The 20808-nt window shown below is 39.5% G+C and overlaps 2 protein-coding genes across 4 annotated transcripts in view; both read right to left on the bottom strand.

Moving 5' to 3' along the window:
• apaf1 (apoptotic peptidase activating factor 1) overlaps positions 1–12620 on the bottom strand; it is a 41300-nt gene extending 28680 nt beyond the window's left edge. Inside the window, exons 1-21 of one of the 2 annotated variants that reach the window (XM_025004967.2) lie at positions 12454–12620; positions 10685–10857; positions 10238–10427; positions 9841–10038; positions 9457–9640; positions 8771–8883; positions 8559–8690; positions 8116–8354; positions 7717–7884; positions 7399–7530; positions 7077–7190; positions 6394–6578; positions 5924–6050; positions 5403–5528; positions 5149–5289; positions 4908–5033; positions 4068–4217; positions 2897–3025; positions 2679–2804; positions 1804–1923; positions 1535–1660 (exon numbers count right to left, since the gene is read on the bottom strand). In XM_025004967.2, the coding sequence (XP_024860735.1) occupies positions 1535–1660; positions 1804–1923; positions 2679–2804; positions 2897–3025; positions 4068–4217; positions 4908–5033; positions 5149–5289; positions 5403–5528; positions 5924–6050; positions 6394–6578; positions 7077–7190; positions 7399–7530; positions 7717–7884; positions 8116–8354; positions 8559–8690; positions 8771–8883; positions 9457–9640; positions 9841–10038; positions 10238–10427; positions 10685–10828 (2970 nt within the window). In that variant the 5' untranslated portion in view covers positions 10829–10857; positions 12454–12620. The remainder of the gene's footprint in view (positions 1–1534; positions 1661–1803; positions 1924–2678; positions 2805–2896; positions 3026–4067; positions 4218–4907; positions 5034–5148; positions 5290–5402; positions 5529–5923; positions 6051–6393; positions 6579–7076; positions 7191–7398; positions 7531–7716; positions 7885–8115; positions 8355–8558; positions 8691–8770; positions 8884–9456; positions 9641–9840; positions 10039–10237; positions 10428–10684; positions 10858–12453) is intronic. The other variant, XM_017411553.3, reaches the window with a different exon arrangement.
• A 2014-nt stretch (positions 12621–14634) lies between these two features.
• On the bottom strand, positions 14635–20700 carry tcp11l2 (t-complex 11, testis-specific-like 2). 2 transcript variants are annotated; one of them, XM_017411467.3, is made up of 10 exons: positions 20552–20700; positions 18738–18918; positions 18397–18529; positions 17766–17886; positions 17123–17349; positions 16820–16956; positions 16459–16646; positions 16000–16181; positions 15694–15866; positions 14635–14944 (listed from the first exon to the last, which is right to left on the bottom strand). In XM_017411467.3, exons 2-10 carry the CDS (start codon positions 18904–18906, stop codon positions 14682–14684), a joined length of 1593 nt encoding a protein of 530 aa, XP_017266956.1. In that variant the 5' UTR covers positions 18907–18918; positions 20552–20700; the 3' UTR covers positions 14635–14681. The 2 variants fall into 2 exon arrangements, with proteins under 2 accessions (XP_017266956.1, XP_017266954.1); XM_017411465.3 differs by having other exon boundaries at positions 18738–18983; positions 20552–20686.
• Between the last annotated feature and the right edge of the window lie 108 nt (positions 20701–20808).

The following is a 20808-nucleotide window of genomic DNA, read 5'->3' on the forward strand; positions in this document are numbered from 1 at the left end:
TGAAATTTAGAGCAGAGCTGGGATTTCCAGGTGAGAATCCTTAAACAGCTCTTCCAGAAACTGATCCTTCTTTTTCTCTAAAATCTTCTAGTTCAAGACCTTAAACCACCTGTGCTCCCGTCCCGTTAATCCGTCCATCACTTATCTCTGGGGTCAGGATGAGGTGCGGAGCTATAATTAAAATCAGCAAGTTGTATTCATTAGTGGTGCAGAACCTTTTAATTAATTAGCCGCTCTCTGCTGGAGGACTCTGGCCTGGCCACTCGTGTGTCAGGGGACTGCGCTTGATAATGGAGTTTTAAAAACACACATCGTGGGCTGCCCTAACATACAACACACAAAGACATCACACACACACACACAGCTGCCACAAAGCACTTTAGGGTCTCATTCTCTATGTACAACGATTTATCACAGAGACGAACTGCAGCGGAGCGAGGAGAACAAGGAGGTGTGCGGAACAAAGGGGGAGAGGAAAAAAACGAAACAAAAGAGAGGAAATAGTCCAATATGCGAAGTGAGATATCAAATCAGAGCGAGTGAGGAGTGTTGGGAATACAAATCAACAGCAGAGAGAGAGAAAATTGGGGTAAGTGAAAAGAAAAAGAGATGTAAGCTTTGTCGTGGCTGACCTGATGTACACCTGACAGGACAGACAAGAGAAGGGACTCTGCTGACGTGAGATTAAAAAACAAAAACAACAACAAAAAAAAAAACAATAATGATTTCTAATTCCATATACTGACAGGAATTAGCGTGCTTACATACCTACACACACAACCGAGGCAAATTTTAAAATAGCTCTTGTAATTTGAGCCTCCTTCTTTGGAAAGATGCAAACCATTTCCTGAAACTAAAAACTGTGTTTGTTCTGCTTATTCACACAGACTCAGATATCCAAGTGAGTTCTGCTAACGTTCATCTGGTATACACGAGGTAGGAGCAAGCTGATCAACTTTAACTGCAATACCACATCAGGACAATCTCTCTCTTACAACAAATTAGGAATAAATTGTTTTTAATTCTTTTTTTTTTGTTCAAATAAATCTGATATTAGGAAAAAGCTGAGACAACATTTAACCTTACAACAGTTTAAATACAGTAAAGTATTCCAGTAGTGGCTCCTGAGCATAAATTTTAGTGGGGCTGAATCAATGACCATACAAATGTTACAATTTGTGTCACATTTCTGTTAAATCAACATGTTAAATCTACTGATGAACAAGGTCTGAGACCTGTACCGCCGTCTAACTGCAAATAAGTCAAAAATCTGAGAATGAACCACAATAAAATGTTTTTAAAATTGTCAAAAAAGCTGAAAAACACTCAGACCAAAACAATACACAGAAAGCTAAGAAATTAAGTCATTCACATTGTTTATTAGGAGGAACTACTTTGTGGGGCGGATGATCATGGACCGGCCACGCCTGCTGTGTTCCATGAAAAGGGATTAATTCAATAACTAATTTTGGTCAGATTTGAATAAGTGTCTACTGCCGTGCCATGTACTTCGTGTGTGTGTGTGTGTGTTTACCCGCACACTGCCGTTCTCCTGGCCCAGACCCACAGCAGACGGCTCCCTGCTCAGACAGGTACATCGGATCCTGGACGACGTCTCCTCCGACTGGAACAGCACCGATCCCGTTCTGCCGTCACGCACCTGACACAAACACACACACCCGATCATTTTAATAACAAGCGAACAAATGCGCACCACGGTGTGTTTGCACTTGGAAACGAGAACGTTCCAACTTTATATTCCTTCTTTAAACAAACAGGAAGGGTTTTGACCCTACCGCGTACCTGCAGTCTGTTGCAGTTGTCTGCAGCCGACACGATCACTTCCTCGCCGTTAAAGACAACGTCTGAATCTCTCTTCAGGCAGATGGCTGAAGATGTGTGGACCTTCTTTGTTTCCCATAACTACAAAACAAGATAAAAACACAACTAAACAGTTAGAAAACAAAAGCACATACATTTAACTTCATTTACCACACGTTCCTTCTCCTAAAATACTTGTTTTTCACCAGAATTTAATCATCATTACATTTCCTAAAAGTCAAAGAAATAAGGTTTCAGGTCAGGTTTAGTATTTTTTTGTATTGTAAGCAATTTATCGTTTATTTGTGTTAATAACTCATAATATATTAGGTTTTAGATTTTATCTTCTGTTTCTAACTTCTAACTGACAGGCTTATTTTAAAACTTGCATTATGTTGGTCTGACAAAGCTGATTTTTGTTGTCGTTTTACTTTAAATAAGTTTCAGACAATTTCCAGTGCAACGCTGTGAAAGGCATGGTCCAATTGTAATTCAAAACAAAAAACAAAACAGATAAAATAAAGTTCTAACTAGTGACAACAATGGAAATTGTTCAAATCATTACATTAATATTAAGTTGTGTTTTGAAAAAAAAAAAAACAACCATATAAATCACATAAAACTAGACTGTTAATTAGTTCATGTACACTGATTTCATTCCTATATAATAAAGCTTGTTTTAATTTTCTTTGGGCTCCCATTATTTCTGAGCATTCCTCATTAGGCGATGAAAAGTAGCCTTTGGGAAATTGGAAGCAAAGCGCAATTAGTTAACTTGTGATGTTCAATACCGAGGCCAGTTTGATTTGGTTTTTGGAAGCGTTTCTACAAGCCGGTAACAGAATGTAGGCACTTACCCTGACAGTCTGGTCGTCTGAGCAGGAGAGCAGCTGTGAGCCGTCGTAAGAAAACTGCACACGCTGAACCCAGCTCAGGTGGCCGCTACAGTCGGCCCGTTTCTTATTCTCTTCGAGATCCCACAGCTAAAAGACACACAGTGTTACTTTGGGATTCAAAAGGACGTGTCTTTTTACACACTTTAAAACTCCTCATAACTGGATGAATAGTGTTATACCTCCACAGTGTAGTTTGAGAATGCTATTGCCAGCAGGTTACTGGTAGGACAGGCGTGACAGTATTGCACTGTGCCAAGACGATTGGTCTTTATCTCCAACAGCAGGTCAGTTGTCTCAACATCAAATACCTGCAAAACAACAACACATCAGAGTCTAATCTGCCTCTACGTTCAGACAAAACATACTGAACTAGAAGCACTCGGAGAGAAACTTCCACCGAGACCACGGAGTGATTAAAAATAGTGCGATCCGGATCATAATCTGGGTCAGAACCAAAATTTAATCCATTGTTTTTTGTGACAACCCCAACATTTCCTGAACATTTCATCCAAATCTGTTTGTTAGCTTTTACCTGATCTTTGCTAACAGACAGAAAAACCAATGGACACAGCCAAAACAGAACTTCCTTGGCTGAGGAAACAAAAGGGTCTCATGTAGTTTTTAACCTGTGACCTTTGACCCCATGAACCATGAAATGAACAGGCATCATCTTTGACCCATGAGGTGTCCAGCTGTGCAGTTGGACATTCCTACATTACACTGTTGCACAGTTAGAGCACTGGGTCAACTGTGATGCTGACCTTTGACCCAATGACCTTGAAATCAATTGTGATCACCCTTGACCTATGAGGTGTCCACCTGTGGAGTTCAACATTCCTGTTATTGAGCTGCAGAGTCAGACCACGGGCTGATCTGTGACCTTGACCTTTGACCGGATCACCACCAAAATTACAGACGGACAGATGGACGGACGCTACCTAAAACATATCCTCCTCGGCGGAGGGAAAAAGCTGCAACCGCATTTAGCCTCAATAAGAAAGTTCTCGGGTAAAATATTTTTCCTTCTTCCTGAAAGCCAAAGAAAGAAGCTGAGGCATCTCTGCAGTGCTGGGTTGATTCCCAGAATGAAAATGTGGAGGGCCCAGACTGATTACAGGACAAGAATATCTGATTTTGGGTAGCTCAAGAGAGGAGGTGCGCCACATTCACATCCAAAACACACATGCTTTAGACATTCTAGAAAACATACTCCCTTTCCTGCTTTCTTCAGCGAAGTGACGAACAAGGGCAAGGAGGGCAAAGTGGATGACGTCACACAACAGAATGCAACACTGCTGAATAAAAGCTTTCACATATCCAAGACTTTCAATTTCCCTTCTTAATCCTCACCAAAACACCATGTATGGTGGCACAAATGATGCGTTTGCAGTCACTGGTCCAGGTGCTGCACTTGACGAAGACCTCTTCATTGTCGCAGTCAGAGATCATGTCCTTCACTTTGATCGTCTTCCACTCGTTGGCAGACGGGACCTGAAACAGCTGCATGAAAACATTCAGAGAGGACGTCAGCGCAGAACAGGGTTCTAAAAGTCATGCAATTTTAACGCAACAACAAACTTTGTTATATTACCGTATATTAACAATTAACACCCGCCGCCGAAAGGCGAAGGTGGACGATAATGTTTTTGCCCACGCCTGTGGGTGCGTTTCCAAATTATCTCATGAACCACTGGAAGAATTTTGATGAAAACTGTAGAAAATAATGCATGATATATGTATTGCACATCTTCCACCTTTGGAGTAAATCCAATTCAAGATGGCTGTCACAGCCTTAGAAAACACTAAAATAATTATAACAGTTTATTTTACAGAATAAAATGATGTGATGGTGTGGTTATACCTGAGAGTAATTTACAATATATTATGAGCACTAACACATCTTGCAAGATCACGAAATATCGCATGAGATTTGACATAATGTTATTTTCAAGGGTTGACCAAAACGGCTACAACGCCACCATTTCTCAACATGAGATGATCTTAGCCTAACACTCTATGATATAAAGCGGTGGGCGATATGCATTCCTTCAAGGAATGCTAGTTTGAATATATACTGGGGGTGATGTGCTGGACAAAAGGATTATTTTGTTAGGTAATGACAACACAACAGCAAGTATTTCAAATCATACAGCTCATATAAAGCTTAATAAGTTGTTAAACAGCAGTCACCTTAACAGTACCGTCGTTGGACGAAGTGGACAAATAACTATCATCGGGGGAGAAACAGCAGTGCTTCACCGGCTTAAAGTGGCCAAACAAGGTGTTCTGGGATCCTGGCTTGTTGATATTCCACAACTATGGAAAAAAAAGAAAATACAAAGAGTGATACACAACAGGAAAAGAAATGTAAGAAAGTACAACATTGGATAATAACTGTAATACTTAAAAACAAACCCAAAAAATGAACTACCTTGACATTGTTCATTTCATCGTTGGAGCAGGTGGCCAGGAGGAGGAGCCGTGTTGTGTTGGTGAACTCACAGTGGTTGATCTGCTCCTCGTGCTCCTCCGGAAAGGCCTTCAGCAGCTTCCCTTGTTCTGCGCTCCACACCTGAAACAGATATACTCATTTTATCATAAAAAACAAAACAAACAGTGGGATTTAATATGTTTCCGTTTGTGTTAGCATTTGTTTCGGCGACAAAGAGTTGGCGCACGACTCACCTTGACCTTCCTGTCGCTCGAGCAGGTCGCTAGGAGACCGTCATCAGAGGAGAAGGCACAGCAGAGCACCTCTTCATCATGGGCCAGGATTTCTGCAAGTCTCTCACCTGAGGTACTTTTAAACACCTAAGCACACAGGTATAATGACAGCAACGTTAAAAAAAAAAAAAAAAAAAAAAAAAAAAAAAAAGTAAAACCAACTGCCAATTAATGGTTTTTGAACGTGAGAGCCAAAACAACCCAAAAACCTCAACTTAGCAAATAATGACTGACTTTTCGGAGCTTTAATAATTCTTTTTACATTTTTTGGTTGAAAACCTTGCTCGTTTCTATGAGAGAATAGCAACAAGTTTAAATTGATAATAAAAAAAATGACAGGATGAGAAAAAACATGTTTTATATCCATCTAACTAGATGTAATTACTGTTCATTGTTTATATTTGAAAGCATTCAGGTTTAATGTAAACTCTTTGTTTTTTTATATATTTAAACAGAAAAAAGTACACCTTATCACCAAGTACCTTTAGCATCTTGCTAGCTCCACAAGAGGCGACTTTGGTTCCATCGTGGGAGAAGCAGGCGGAGTAGATGGAGCCCTGGCGGGGATGGATCACTAAACGAGACAGATTCTCTACACTGCTCTTGTTTCTGTATTAAAAACAAACAAAAAACACACAGAAATATGTCAAACAAAGCTTTTTGGGGTCCTATATGCACCATTAGCTGTCTGCCAATGGATAAGAAAAATTGTTAAAATATCGAGGATAGTTTCAGAGATTAAAAAAAAAAAAAGGAACCATTTTTTTTTTTTTACATCAGATATTACTTTTAGCCAGCTTGTATCAGAGTTTCAGTTTTATACATACTAGCTAGAAGAAAAGAAGGAAGGAAAAAGAAAAATGCTTGTTCTGCTTTGATGCAAAAAAAAGTTTGACCAACTTGTTTGCTTTTACGTTTTAGGACCACCAAATATAAAAGCTTGTTTTCCTACACCAAGTCAAAGTAGAGTTTTCCATTCTTGGCCCGGTTCTGGGCCTGCTGTCGGGCCTGTCTGTAGACCTCGGAGGTGTGTGGCAGAGACAGAGCGAGCTGAATGACATCGGGGAAAGGACGCTGCTCCAGGTGGTGGGCGCTCAGAGACAAAAACTCCTGGAACTGACTGCGAACCTCACTGTTCTGGGAGGACAGAGACAAACGCAGACAAACATCAGCCTTCTGCAGGCAGAGTACTCAAATGGAGAGCGTTTCATCATTTAAATATGTGATTTTTTACACAGATTGCAAGTACAGATTCCATTTATGCACATTTTCCACATACATCAATCTGTGCTTACATTTGCTAAATAATAAATTTGCCAATTTTGGATGGGATAAACTGAAAAGGAAATGAGAGAAGCCAGAGCACAGAGACTAAATGTGAGGGAGATGATCAGATATGACTTGGGGAAAGAGAAAAGAGGGTTCTGCTTTGTAAAACTGCTGACACTGATGAGTCTTGTGCAAGAAAGACAGCAGAACCTGTTAACCTGTATTTCCCGTCATCCATGAGCAAAGTCCACATTTAATGAAGGACAAAGAGCGGCACTTTCACCTCCTGCACATTTATCGTTGAAGTTAACGTGCACGCAGCAGACAAATTTTCTTTATTTCACAAGACGACTTGCGTTTACCGACCTCTTTATCAAGAATGGACCCATGCTCCACGTAGTCATTGATGAGGAGCGCTGGACCCATTATCCGGGCCTTGACGCTGACCCAGTCGAGTGAAAACATGAGCGAGTAGAGCTCCTAAACCAGAGAGAGACGTTGTGCACAAAAGTCAAACATAAAACTAACTGGAAGTGTAACCAGTCATCTCTGACGCAAAAAAAACCCCAAAACACATCGACAAATAGAAATGCACAGCTAAATTTATGGACACCAACTGGATCACACAAGCTAAAAGAACAGCGTGAGTGTTCTCTCAAATTAAAAATAAAAGGGAGGCGTGTTTCACCAGAGAGAGGTTGGCTTTGGCCATGTGGTAGGTCAAAAATCGGATCCAATAGTGGCATTCCTCGTCTCCTGAGGTGGGAGGACCGTCTCTGTAATGATTCTGGTACTGATGCACCACCTTAGCGTGAAGGCTCTGAACACAAAACACACACATATATACACTGCATATATTATAGTAAAGCAGCAGCACGAACGAGTGGTTTAATCAGCACGTTTTAATTAAAGCTACATTTGTCCGACTGTAAGTGCTGAAACGACTGCTTCAGCAAACAAGCTAACATGGCCTCTGACAGCTCTAAAATGTAAAAGGCAAGCTAACCTCAATCTGATCTCGATTCTGCTCCACCAAAAAGTCCAGCTGGAGGTCATGAAGGTAATACAAATGCGGTTTGCTGTGAATGTCGACAAAAAGCAGAGATCTGTTGACGAACTCCTGGAGAATGTCCTCCACTTCCTCTGGCTCCAGATCCCACAAAATAGACAGCACCTAGGGAAGAGGACATTGTGTAATACGGCGTCATTTTTATCCAAATATTGCACTGTTTTCTAGTAGGTGAAGTCCTGTACAAGTGACATTAGCAGAATAAATAAATTTAAACTACAAGTCAATCAGTAGCTATTAATGTGAGATTTGACATTCTTACAAGGACAAATTACAAGTGAAACGTTCATAAAAATCAAACACATGGTAAAAGTATCGGGTTTCGTGCAGCTAAACCTTAGCAGGGATCTTGACGTCCTTTTCCAACACGGTAAAGTCTTTGTAGAGATTCTGATGGTCCTCGGGCAGAACCTCGATGCTCGCAGCCATGGCCTCATCCAAGGCCTCGTAATCGTAAGAGGACGACTTCCTGATGCGCTTAAACTTCTTCTGCTGCAGCTGGCGGAGGTAATAAAGCCAACGATTGGGTTTCTCTTTCAGCAGGGCACCGACTAGAGACACCACCAGAGGAGAGCCTGACCAGGAATGGAGAAAGAGAAAATATATGGATTAAAAACAAAATGTGCAACCCCAAAAAACACTGGATTTGAAGCGGTTTAAAAGACAAAAACAGACAATTTCTTAGTTAAAACTGTAAAGGCTTTAATGCTTTTTTCTTCATTTAGACTTCAATAAAATAGCAAGTAAAGTAAAGTAATTTTACATGATTTATTACAGACCTTTACATTCTCTAACAATATCACGAGCCTCCTCGGGTAGAGTCTGAGGTTTTTTTTCAGTGTACAGAGCCAAGATCTCCAGGGCCTTTTTCTCATCCAAACCACTTTCTACTTCCACCTCGTGTTTGACGCCTAAAACATAAAACTACACATAAGATGTATTTTTCTTTTTTTTTTTGAACAGTTTTTATAAGTCACAGCAGATCACTTACCACCGACAGAATCAGCGATGCTTCTGTTTCTAGTGGTCAGAAGAACCCGACATTGTACATCAAACACCTTCAGCACCGAGCTGTCCCAGATATCGTCAAGAATTAGTAAGGATCTAGAAAAAAAAAATCCCAAAACACGACAAGGAAACACATTTTACTTCAGCAACTAGAAAATCAGTAATTAGCAGAAAGAAAAACGCGTCAATCTTGGATATTTCCTTTTATTCTAAACAATAAAAAGACTGAGTATTGTTTCATTTATGGAAATATTTAATCACTCTTCGTATCATGCTTTTGGAGAACCGATTAGCTGCTAACCAGGAATGTTTTGGCTCGTTTTAGCTCAATCTGTCCTCCAAAAGCATGAAGGAAAATGAGGGCCTACATGCTAAATTAAAAAAAAAAAACATAATAAAAAAAGGATTTAAACTAACTCGCATATTACTGGAGAAAAAAAAAAAAAGAATCCAGTCAGCAATTTCCACAGCTTTTAAGACGCCAAACTCAGTTACTGTGTGTTACTCAGTGCAAAACTTACATAAGTTATGAATTAATTTACCACATTAGACATGAAGAACTTCCTTTTGATTCCCCCAAATAAAATCCACAAGAATATTTCTCCATAACTATTTTAGATCCTGAAGAGACAGGAGCATAAAACAAAACAACGATAATAACCGGCTAACCTCGGATATTTGCGCAACATGAGGAAGCGCAGGCGCTCCTTGGCTAAATCCAGGGAGTTGGGGGGGAGTGACTTTTCATCCAGGCTCTGATCCAGACGAAAACACAGAGACTGGATCTTTACCAGCAGGTCTGGTTTGTCCAGCTGACCGACAGACAGCCAATGGATCCCTCCAGGAAAACACTCTGTGTGCAGGAGAGGGAGAGAGTTGAGAAACTATCAAAACTGTTACATAATGTTTATTTTGGAACTGCTTTCAAACACATGCTGTCACAGTGTTTTACTTGGTTCTTCAAGCAGAATAAAAAATGCTGCATAACAAAGCACAAAAGGGATTCATGTATTCATGTAATGTACTACATTTTTTCCTCATTCAGATGTTCACCTTTAATGAGTTGGGGGTGTCTAACAGCCTCAGAAGCAAGCACAGACTTGCCCGAACCAGCCATGCCATAGATTGTAACCCAGCCAGAGTCGTTCTGGAGTTGATAAAGCTTCAGCCGAACCTGATTTATCAGCTCTTGTCTGCTGACAAACACAACAGGCCTTTGTGGTACACCGCCTTCACTTAGCATCGCCTGAACTGTTGGATCAACCAGAAGGGGGATTAATGTTTAGGCTGTGTAAGCATTTGAATTGTGAATGTACAAAACGTTATCCTGAAAAATCAACATTTAAAAACAGCAAGCACATCTTGGTTTTACCACTGCTCCACTCCCACACTATGAAAGCAAAATGACACAAACCGTCACTTTCCCAAAAAACAACTTCCCACTTCTCACCATAAGACGTAGAGTGGCCAGAAGAGCCATTATGCACCTCAGATGACACGTGTGGTAGATCGGCACGCAGCAGACAGGCCAAATCATTATATCCCTCTTTAACCAGTGCATTGTAGAAAGAAATGTAGGAACAATTGTCCTTTCTCAGCAGGAGATTGAGCAGGGCTGCAGCCTGATCCTTCCTGTTGGGCTGGAGGAAAAAAAAATAAGATATGTGAATCGTGCTTTTAACTGAAAAGTTTTTTATTTTTTGACGGCCTTGTATGAGGTGTAGTACTAGTTACCCAAGCTGAATCTGAATATCAAATTATCTAAACCGAGATTAATAAATGTAAATCTAAAAAGGCTAAACTCAAAATTCTATAGCAGGTAGGATAAAAATAATCAAGACAGAACACAGCAGTGTTGAACAAAAGGGCTGATTCATTTCTCGCCGCTCGAGCTCACTTGAGTCATGATCTTCTCCTCTTCGTCCCCAGTCATAGCGCCATCAGTGATCATGTGGTCCATGAGACAGGGGGGCTTGATGTCCTGCTCCAGTTTGTTTCGAAGGCGCAGCAGGGAGCTCCGCGCCCGTTCCTCCAGCACCATCTCTGCACAAGTCGCTGACCATGCAGGAGCTGAAAATTTGTGAAGACGATGCATAGAACTTCACTAAAAGATCGGCAATTAGACTCTTTTTGTTGTGCAAATCTGCAGCCCTAATTCCAAATAAAAGTTGAAATGTTGTGTAAAATGTAAAAAAAAAAAAAAGTGATGATTTGCAAATCTCATAAACCCGTATTTTATTCATAACAGAACATGTTGAAACTGAGGCAAGCAGCTGTTGGAGGTTTTGGAGGGAAAGTTGTCCCATTCTTGTCTGATGGAGGATTTTTGCTGTTCGGCAGCCCTGGCTCTTTCTTGCTGGATGGGAGGACATGTTGTTCTAAAGCCTTTATGTGCTAAAACCTTTTGCGCATACACTTTTCTGCATTGATGGTGCCTTTCTAGAGGTGTAAGCGCCCCATGCCATAAGCACTAATGCACCCCCATACCATCATAGAGGCAGGCTTTTGAACTGTGCGCTGATAACAGGCCGGATGGTCCCTGTCCTCTTTAGTATGGAGGATGTGGCATTCATGGTTTCCAAAAATAATTTAAATTTAAATTTGAGGGACTACTGAGGCTTAGCCTTCTCATCAGATTCTTAAAATCGTTTGATGATATTATGAACTGTGGATGGATACTCAAAGTCTTCCAAATTTACCATTAAGGAACATTATTCTGAAATTGTTTTTACTATTTTCAGACACAGATTTTCACAAACTGGTTTATGAGAGGTTAACCCTTTCTAAAATGCTCTTTTTATACCCAGTCCTCTTACTGACCTGTTGCCAATTAACCTCATTTGTTAGAAAATGCTCCTCCAGCTATTTTCTAATTCATACCATTGACTTTTATAGCCTTCTGTTGCCCCGTCCCAACACTTTTTAAATGTGTTGCTGCCATCAAATTTAAAATTTTAATGCCACGACTGTTAGATTCGGAGTGTGTTTGCACCTGTCAAGACTCAGAATAGGCACAATTAGCTACATTTAGACAAAAAAAAGACTATGTGGTTGTCTGAATAAGGGTAAATAAATGCATATTTAATGTCAGCACCCAGCCCATGGCAAAGTCAGGGTCTAAGGCATTCCACACATAATCTACATGTTCTGATTTGTAGACCTTATGGGTCAAAAAACGATTTTGGCAACAAGGTTTGAGCAAAAAGTTGTATTGGGAATTCACGAGTGGGGATTTTTTCCCATTAAACAATGAATTGAAAATGATTATTCTATTCTTTAATGCTGAAAGCAGCTGATATTTGCCTAATTCATAGACAAACCCAACACAAACACATCTATGTGGATACAGAGCTATCATATAGATAGCAGCAGAGGTGAACAGGAACGGGAACCGATACCAAAAGCGAAAATACAGCTGGTCTTATCAGCTGGTCAGAGAAGCAAAAGTTCAGTTATTTTAATATAACCTATTCTAGTACGTACCAACTAGTGTAAACTCGGTTACCTTTTTAAATAGCCTATTATTTATTTAAAGACTGGTGGTGAAAGATAAACTTACAGTTTAGGTGCGTCAAAAGATACCACTCAGGTAATTAAGACATGTCGACAAGTTCACCCACCCGGACTTAAAAGAAACAAAGAAAGTCACAGAAAGCAAAAACTTACGGGTGTCTTCTCTTGTTTGTTGAGAAAGCTGTTTGTTGACTCGTGTTTCCAAAGTGAAATACCGCTTAAAGAGTCCAGGGAAATACCAAACAGAAATTAAATTTTCTGTTAACGTGATATCACACGCCCAATTTAAGAAGGACAGCTTCCTGATTCACAACAACAACAACTACTCCGGTTTGACGCAGCCAATCACAAGGCGGAGTTCAAACCACGTGACTGATGATCTCATCGCGAATCTGTAGCTGGGCAAACTGATGCTGCATTCAAAGACTACGTTACTGACGTAAATTTGTGCTTGAGCTCATTTATTAAAATACTTTTTCCTTTAACGGATAAACTTTATAACTTATATATTTCGGCGATATATCTTTTTGCTTCAACAGTAATAATTTAACTTGTAAAATAGCGCAGCATTTAGGTGCATTGCGCAGCTGCGACAGAAAAGTACAAAAATTTATCTACTTTTCATTTTCTTTGAATTGTCACCAGTATATTCACGGCTTCAACTTCTGTATGAAGAACTTTTTTTCAACACTTACTGTTTGATAAATGTAGAGTTGCTTATGGCTAAATTAGGGTTAGAGTGCGGGTTTTTGATGTTTGTCTCTTTCTTACTGTTTATTTATTGTCACATGCTGTTTTTATTTTGTTTTTTTAATTATGTAAAGCACCTTGAAATGCCTTGCTGCTGAAATGTGCTATACAAATAAAATTTGATTGATTGATTGATTGATATAATGCGTAAAATCGGATAACTAGAATTGGTAACGTAGAGGTACAATTTGCGCTACAAAATGTTCATCTTTCCGACTGCAAGAGAAGGCAACATTATTTCCTGGTCACAGCTATATTTAAAACACAGTTATGCACAGATATTGCACTTTTAAGTGGTGTTATATAAATTCTGATTAAAATAAATATAAATGAGAAGAAATCAAAAACTAAATCCAAGCATCTGTCTTTAAACATCTTTGCTCAAAGTGAATAATGTTCGGCTGTTCTGTTACCAAACTTGTTGCATTATTTATAATTAAACGCAATTTCTGTAATCTGCTTTTCAATGTCTTTTTCAATCCTACTTAAACCTAAATTAAAAAGCTTATTAAGGATGAATCCACACTCATTTTTCAAGATTTATTATATTAACTGTGGTACAGAAGAAAAAAAAAACAACACTTTTTATGTAAACCTTTGCAAAACTATGCAACTGCTCTTCTTTGTGCATTTTAAGGTCCGCTGGAAACGTTGAACTTAAAACCACCTTTAAATTTAGCACCTTTTGTTTTCAACACGTTCGAACAGCAAATACAGCCATACTGTAAAAAATACCTACAGCACTTGGCATTGTAACAAGCATAGCAACAAAATCAATTAAACAAGAACTCCACTGGTAGGGAAGTAAAAGTCCAGGACAAATGCATAAAGAGGAACACATAATCAAGAAACAACTCATTTAGGAACAAACAAACAAACAAAAAATTAACACATTCCAACACAAAGCTACTCATGCAGATAAGTGGCATTTCTCTTTCCAACAAGTTAAAATAGCGAAGAAAAAAAAAAACATTGAGCAGTCTGGCTAACTATTGTCAAGTCCACAATTAAAGAATATTGATAAAGACCTCTCACATTTTCTATTAATGTTCTTAAATACGGCACTTTCTGTACACTATTTCACTTTAAATCAACTCTAATATATTGTTTAGTGATCTTATTGTTCAGAACTGACGAATGCTTGCATATTTCAGGAATCTGAAAGCTACTTTGCTGCTTTTCTTAAAATATAAGCATCTTTGAATGATTTTGTAAAGCTGGCTGTAAGACTTATAAATACTAAAGTTCTTGTTCTTTTCTTCTATTTATTGCATTTAAGAGAGTCTTATAAGAAATGTAATATAGAACACTGTTTTTAATCCGGTCTGAAATTGTGATCATTATTAAGAAAACACCTGCAGGTCACAGTTAACGCTGACTATATGATGTATACGTAAATATGGCTTTACTGCAAAAAGATAGTGATAAAAACACTACTGGGGAGTTATCAGAATGCCTCTTTTATAACTCCTAAAAACTTCTTTAATGAACCTTTTGTTTTTTATTTTATATTTTATTTTTGTATAGTTTTCCCTACAGACTTAGATCTTACTGTGCCTGACAAAAAAAATGATCCTTTTCAACTGCATGAGAAATATGTGCATTTTTTTTTTTTTTTTTTTGGGTGTTAATTATTCATGAGAGACAGAGTCCTGAGCTGGTTCCTGAGGAAGGCTTGCTGGTGGTGGGTCGTTGCTGAACAGCAGCTTCCTGATGATGTTTGCATAGAAAGGTCCATAGACAGCCCTGTTGTAGTTGACGAGGGAGATGAAGTTTTTCCCGATCAGGGCGAGCTCAGGCTTGACAGTAGTCAAACCGACGGGCACCTCTTCAAGTTTGACCTGGGGTTTGGGGTCAGAGAGGACCCCCATGAAGTACTGCTGCACACGATCCTCTGCAGGGGAAGACGGTTGATAAGATGATATCAATTAAACATAATCCTGGATTATTTATCACCCCTTGTTTCAGTAAAGAACTATTCAAATGTCAGTGTCCAATGGGAGACAGCTCTTCACACCGATATCCTAACTGGACATTCGTCAATTTAGCCTCTACAGAACAGAACAGAACAAGGTGCAAACATGCTGTCCTCCCACATCTTGCTGGATTATCAGAAGAACTCAGATCTCCCAACACAGCATCCCAGTGCATTTGAAAGCAAACAGGACTCTCAGACAGAAGCTGCTTCATCCTGAGGATAGAACAGCCAAACACAAGCTGAGCTGCGTGGTGTTCAGCTCCTCTCCTCAGACTCATGGCACAACACAGGAGAGCCAGATCTTTAGGCCAAGACCCAGACATGCACCTACATCTTAAGAATAAGGGACAGTCTTTTGGAGGACTGTAATGGTCATAATTTGGATAGCAAATATGGTTTGAGAAAGGAGTCAAGGAAGCTATAAATCAAATGAGAAAGCCAACTCTAAACACGTTACAATCCAGAATTTACAAAGCAGTGTTGAATTTAATCCCCCAGTCAGTTGCACCTTCATGCATCTGACCAGGTCAACTAATATCCTAACAAAACAAAAAAAGGATTTATTACACCTATAGAATATACTACTTTAGCTCAGTTTAAGGAATAAAGTGGGAAAAAGACTTTCACATGTACATCTGTTTTATATCGGTCTCCTGATGACTTACCAACTAGAGTGCGGATGGGATTATCCTTCTGGCTGATGCTGCAGATCTGTCCTGTTAGTGTGGCCTGCAGCTCTGGGGTCAGTGCAGGGTAGTTCCTCTCCGTTAAAGACTTGTTGAGCTCACAGCAAATCTGAGCACTGACGCCCTCTAGTGTCTCCTTTAGGTTAAACTCCCTGTGAGTGGAGAGAGAGAGAAACCCAACAGATTTATGGTCAGTTTATGTATGCAAAGGAGATCACAGAAAACCTGTGATGCCCAGTGACACATTAGAGAGAAAAGGTATATAATAAAAAAAGGTGAACTGACGGTCTGTGCATCCCGTCGAGCAGCACACTGATCATTCTCTTCAAGCGGTCTGACAGGGACGAAAGCCCCTGGACGGGCTCGCCAACGGTGCTGAAGACGATGAGCAGCACCTCGTTCACTGCCTCGCACTGCTTGAGCTGCCACTGAATCTCCCGTAGTCGGGTCTCATCTGTCACCCAAGTCTAAAGCAGAACAAAAATACGGGCCGTTAAATTTCCAATTATAGACGATAACGTATTTGCCCGTCCAACACAAACACGGCTACGACTCTGTCATTTATACACAAATATGGAGCCAAAACTTGATCTTTGTTTAAATTTTTTGCTTCAACAATTTGAATTCAACCCCATCTGTTAGAAGAAAATGTGTCAACGTTTTCTTTAGACCTGTGTAGATGTCTTTCAAACTTATCTTCAGTCCTCAAAAAGGATAATTCCGCATACCAACACATCCCATTACCTCAGGCACTGGGGTCTCGGAGAAGTCCCACATGAGGATGTGAAGGAAAGCAGTGTTGAGGATCTGGAAGGGCCCGGGGATGGCTCGGAGTCTTTTCTCCGGATCGTTAGATTTGTCTGCGGGGACGGCGGCTGAAAGCAGCTCTTCTATTGCTGACTGGATCCAGGAGGTGGTTTTGTTTAAAGCACCTGAAAAGTGGCAGTTTATTTTATCCAGTTTAACTTGGAAACTACAGATTATATGTTACATCCTATTTGTCAGATTTCATTTGTTGGCAACAAGCACCTTATATGCTGTATATTTATGTAGTCTAGCAGTTTAAAAAGAATGCATTCCTTTAATATTCTTCTGTTAAACTTACTGGGTGTTTTGTCCAAGACACTTTGAAATTTTTCTCTCTCATACTCAACACCGATCTTCTGCAGCACAGGTTGTATGTTTTTGATCATATTGTTGACGACGTCTGCCTTCATCAGGTCCAGAACACGAAATATCTCCCTTGTGTGTACAAATAACAATAATATTAGTAAAAAAAATAAAAAAAAGAATAAAATGCAAAGCAGCAGTTAATTACTACAAGATTTACAAAAAAAAAATCAATTATAATTTATGTATTGTTTCAATTTGGATCTTAAAATGCCTAAAACCAAAGGATTTTAGTTACCTAAAGAGTGTCACTATGTTATCCGTGTTTAATTCGCGCAGCTTCTTGATTTCCTCATCCCTCACCGGGGCACACAGTTTGCCCATGGTGGTAATGATGTATGAGGCGAGCCCTTGAATGTCCACAGCATCGTTGTCTGCCTGCTGACAGATCAGGTCCATGTCCAGCACCTCCATAATCTGGGTCCGCATCCGATTGGCACCCGGATTAAGGAATGAGAGTAAAATCTGTTCAAGGAAGGAAAAAATATATATATATTGTGTGAAAGCTGATTCAGTATTCTTTTTAATTTTTCTTTCTTAAAATCTTACTACTTCTACATACTTTGTGCAGTTTTAGCCCATCATATATCAAAACATTCAGCTCATTCAGGAGATATATGCTATGATGTTTGGTTTTACACTTTTCAAAATATTTCACCTAAATTACAAAGATATTTCCCATAGAAAGACATTGAGAGCTCTTCAAACCTTGTTCCCTGCTTCAACAAGCTTTTCATTTCTACTTTTATCCTACTTTTTGCCACATTTCGCTTGTAGCTAGTGATTTGCTACTTTGAGGGTAAGGCCACAAATCGAAGGTTAATGAGTTGTAAAAGTTGGTAAGAATGCAAACTAGATCATAAGGAGCACGGTGTACCAACCTCTCTGATCTCCTCCAGTAACTTGATGGCATGTTGATATTCAGGTGGGTCGTTGTTCAGCTCAGACTCCAGGATGTGCCAGAAGGCTTTGTGGACAACTTCTTTTACTGTGTTCAATAAACTGAAAAAAAAAGAAATAAACAAATGAGTGGACTATGTCAGAAAACTGCTATTTAAAAATGTACTTTTCCCCCTTAATTGAGTTTAAAAGGTGCTGTCTATAACTGTCTTTTCTCAGCATAAAATGATCTCAGTTTAAAGTCTTTTAAATCAAACAATAACTATTTTGCAGAGATGTTACGCATTATATGAGGTCTGAATCTCTTTAACTGACACCATTTCACTGTGACCACTTTTTTTTTTGCTACATAAAACAAAATGTAGCACAAGCAACTATTATCATATATATATATATGCATGTGAGGAATAGGTGTTTGCAGTGGTTATAGAGTTTGAACCGATCTCGCAATGAAACATCATTATTTTCCTTGTCAGCACCAATCCTCAAGTGTGAGCAAGCCAAAGATTGTTCATTGGACTTTTTCTACATTCTCTATTAGGCACTGACAGAGTTTAAAGGACACTACAAATGTTTGCAGACAAAATCCCCAGCTCTTTACACACACGGTACCTGTTCGGTGGTTGGAGATTCCGCTCTATGTGGAAATCTTGGTTCATGACAATCTCATGAGTGAGTTTGAGATTGAACAGGTCTCTTCCAGCCTCCATGACCTCATCTAGAGTCAAGACTTTGGGTGGGCTTGCTGTAAGAAGCAGACATGGAACAAAAAACAATGAAAATGATAAAAAACCTGATTATTAAAGTTGTATGACAAAAGTCGTAGGAGCTTATCCACCAATGCAATGAAACCAAGCATGCACAAACAACATATTGTAAATTGTTAAAAAAAAAAGAAAAAAAAAACAAGCAAACAAACTAGTGGCTATATTTGAAGAATAAGGAGAACTCACAGGAAGGAGTGCAGTGCTTGCTGGAGCAGTCGCTGTTGAAGCTGTCCCGTGAAGAGTCCAGGTCACTGGCCGTTGTCGTGCTGGCGCAGCCTTCTGACGAGGATTCAGAGTAGCTGCCTTGGTCCTCGCCGCTGGATGTGGAGGAGGGTCGCTCGTCGTTTCCCGGCATCTTGGGTTACAGCTGAACACACGCAATGTTAACGAGAAGCCTGTTTAGCGAGTCCAAATCCAACGGTACTGGACGATCTTTACAGAAATTTAGAAGGAAAAAAACACAACAACAACTTTGAAATGGATCTGGAAAGTTGTTAAAAACTATTTAAAAAAATTATTCGTAGCAATTTCCAACAGAACCAATAACAATAAATGTCTGCTGAGAGTACAGATTTATAAATGATCTATAAACTTGAGAGTGTAGCCTTTGTTGCTTTGGTTAGGTGCATAACAAAAAAAATGACCAGTCACGCTCAACAGGTGGCAAACCCGTCACCATGGAAACACAGATAGCCGTCTGCTGCACATAGTTTCAACATCTTACCAAAGGAAAGAAAGAGCATGGAAAAAAAAAAAAAAAAAAACTTACCGGAAAAGCTTGATTAGTATTACTTTAGTCTGAACAGTGAGTCAGCTTTAACACAGGTTTGAACAAAAGACTGTCCACATAAAAGGGACAGTCTCCCGGACTACGTGAGACAACAGAGGGCTTCTCAACTGTCCAAGAGATCATGTTACACACGATCCTGTGCTGTCTTCCACAATATATTAACATGACAAAAACCATAAAGTCATGTGCAATTTAATCACAATATTATTGTAAATTACACCTATTTTAATGATCTATTACTGTAACATCTACCAATGAAGCAGTTCTGGCCTTTACTAATATTATCTAAGACATACAGAGACCCTTGGGTGTTCCTGTTCCTGCTCTCGGTTATCTGCAGCCAAAAATGAATACACTCAGCTCTTGCAGTTCAAAGATAGCTCCAGGAGAGACGATCAAAGCTAGGTCAAAGCAACACAGCAGGCCAATATTCAGAGATAATCTGAAGTGGTGGGGAAAAAAAGAACAAATAATTAGGGATTAGGCGTCAGTAGTTATCTGCTGCTTCAATGTGGGAATCATTTATGGATTTAGAACAAAGCAACAGTGCAAAACCTAAAATTTTAACTTGAATGAACACATTTAAAAAGAACAAAATGTATTTTTTCATACCCTCGATACTAATTAACCCACTACATAACTAATGCACAAACAAAGACAACCCCTAAAGGATCCAGATTTTACTGCAGTATATTGTAAACAAAGCACTGGATCTGAAAGGCGGGGCTCATCGCACGGGGAGTCTCCTCATTGGCTGCTGCTGCCTGTCAATCACCAACGCCATGGAAAACCTTTGGTTACATAGTTTTGCACATGGATAAAAAAATACCCCCACACGGATAAGAAGTGGGTATACGTGATCCAAGCTGCTGACAAAAACAAGGAGCCTACTATGTACACATAATAGTACATTTGGTTATAACATGGCAGATTGTGCAAAACGAATAAAGTCAAACGGCTTACTTCGACAGAAATGTTAACAAAAAACGACGTGTCAAGCTCAACGCTGGCCGTTTACACTGAATTATTGCTTTTAACAGAAATTTAGGGTTGACATTGTCGCTGTCATCCAGCAATACTTCTGTTTCCGCTCCGCACAACAAAGTCAAGAGGCATCAGACATTAACGTCGAAGTTACCAACAAGAACGTGACCTAAATCAATCACAACCACATAAACTCACAAATGTGCGTAACACAAACGGCGTTTACCTCATTCAAGTCTCCGGGAAGGGACACATACGCTTGTTCGCTTCAACTCTGTCCCGTTTTAGCTCCGTTTAAAGGTCCTTGTTACTCTAAAGCTGTGGCTTTAAAAGGACAAACAGACGAAACCATTTCACGCGCAGGGGTGGTAAACCTTGTTAAACGGGCAAACACTAGATTTACTATGTGTTTTTTAATGTAGAAAAATATTTTTGAATCTAAAACAGATGCCTAAACGTGATTACTTTAAGATTTACAAGGAT

Source organism: Kryptolebias marmoratus, linkage group LG18 (assembly GCF_001649575.2).
Source record: "Kryptolebias marmoratus isolate JLee-2015 linkage group LG18, ASM164957v2, whole genome shotgun sequence".
Taxonomy (NCBI): domain Eukaryota; kingdom Metazoa; phylum Chordata; class Actinopteri; order Cyprinodontiformes; family Rivulidae; genus Kryptolebias; species Kryptolebias marmoratus.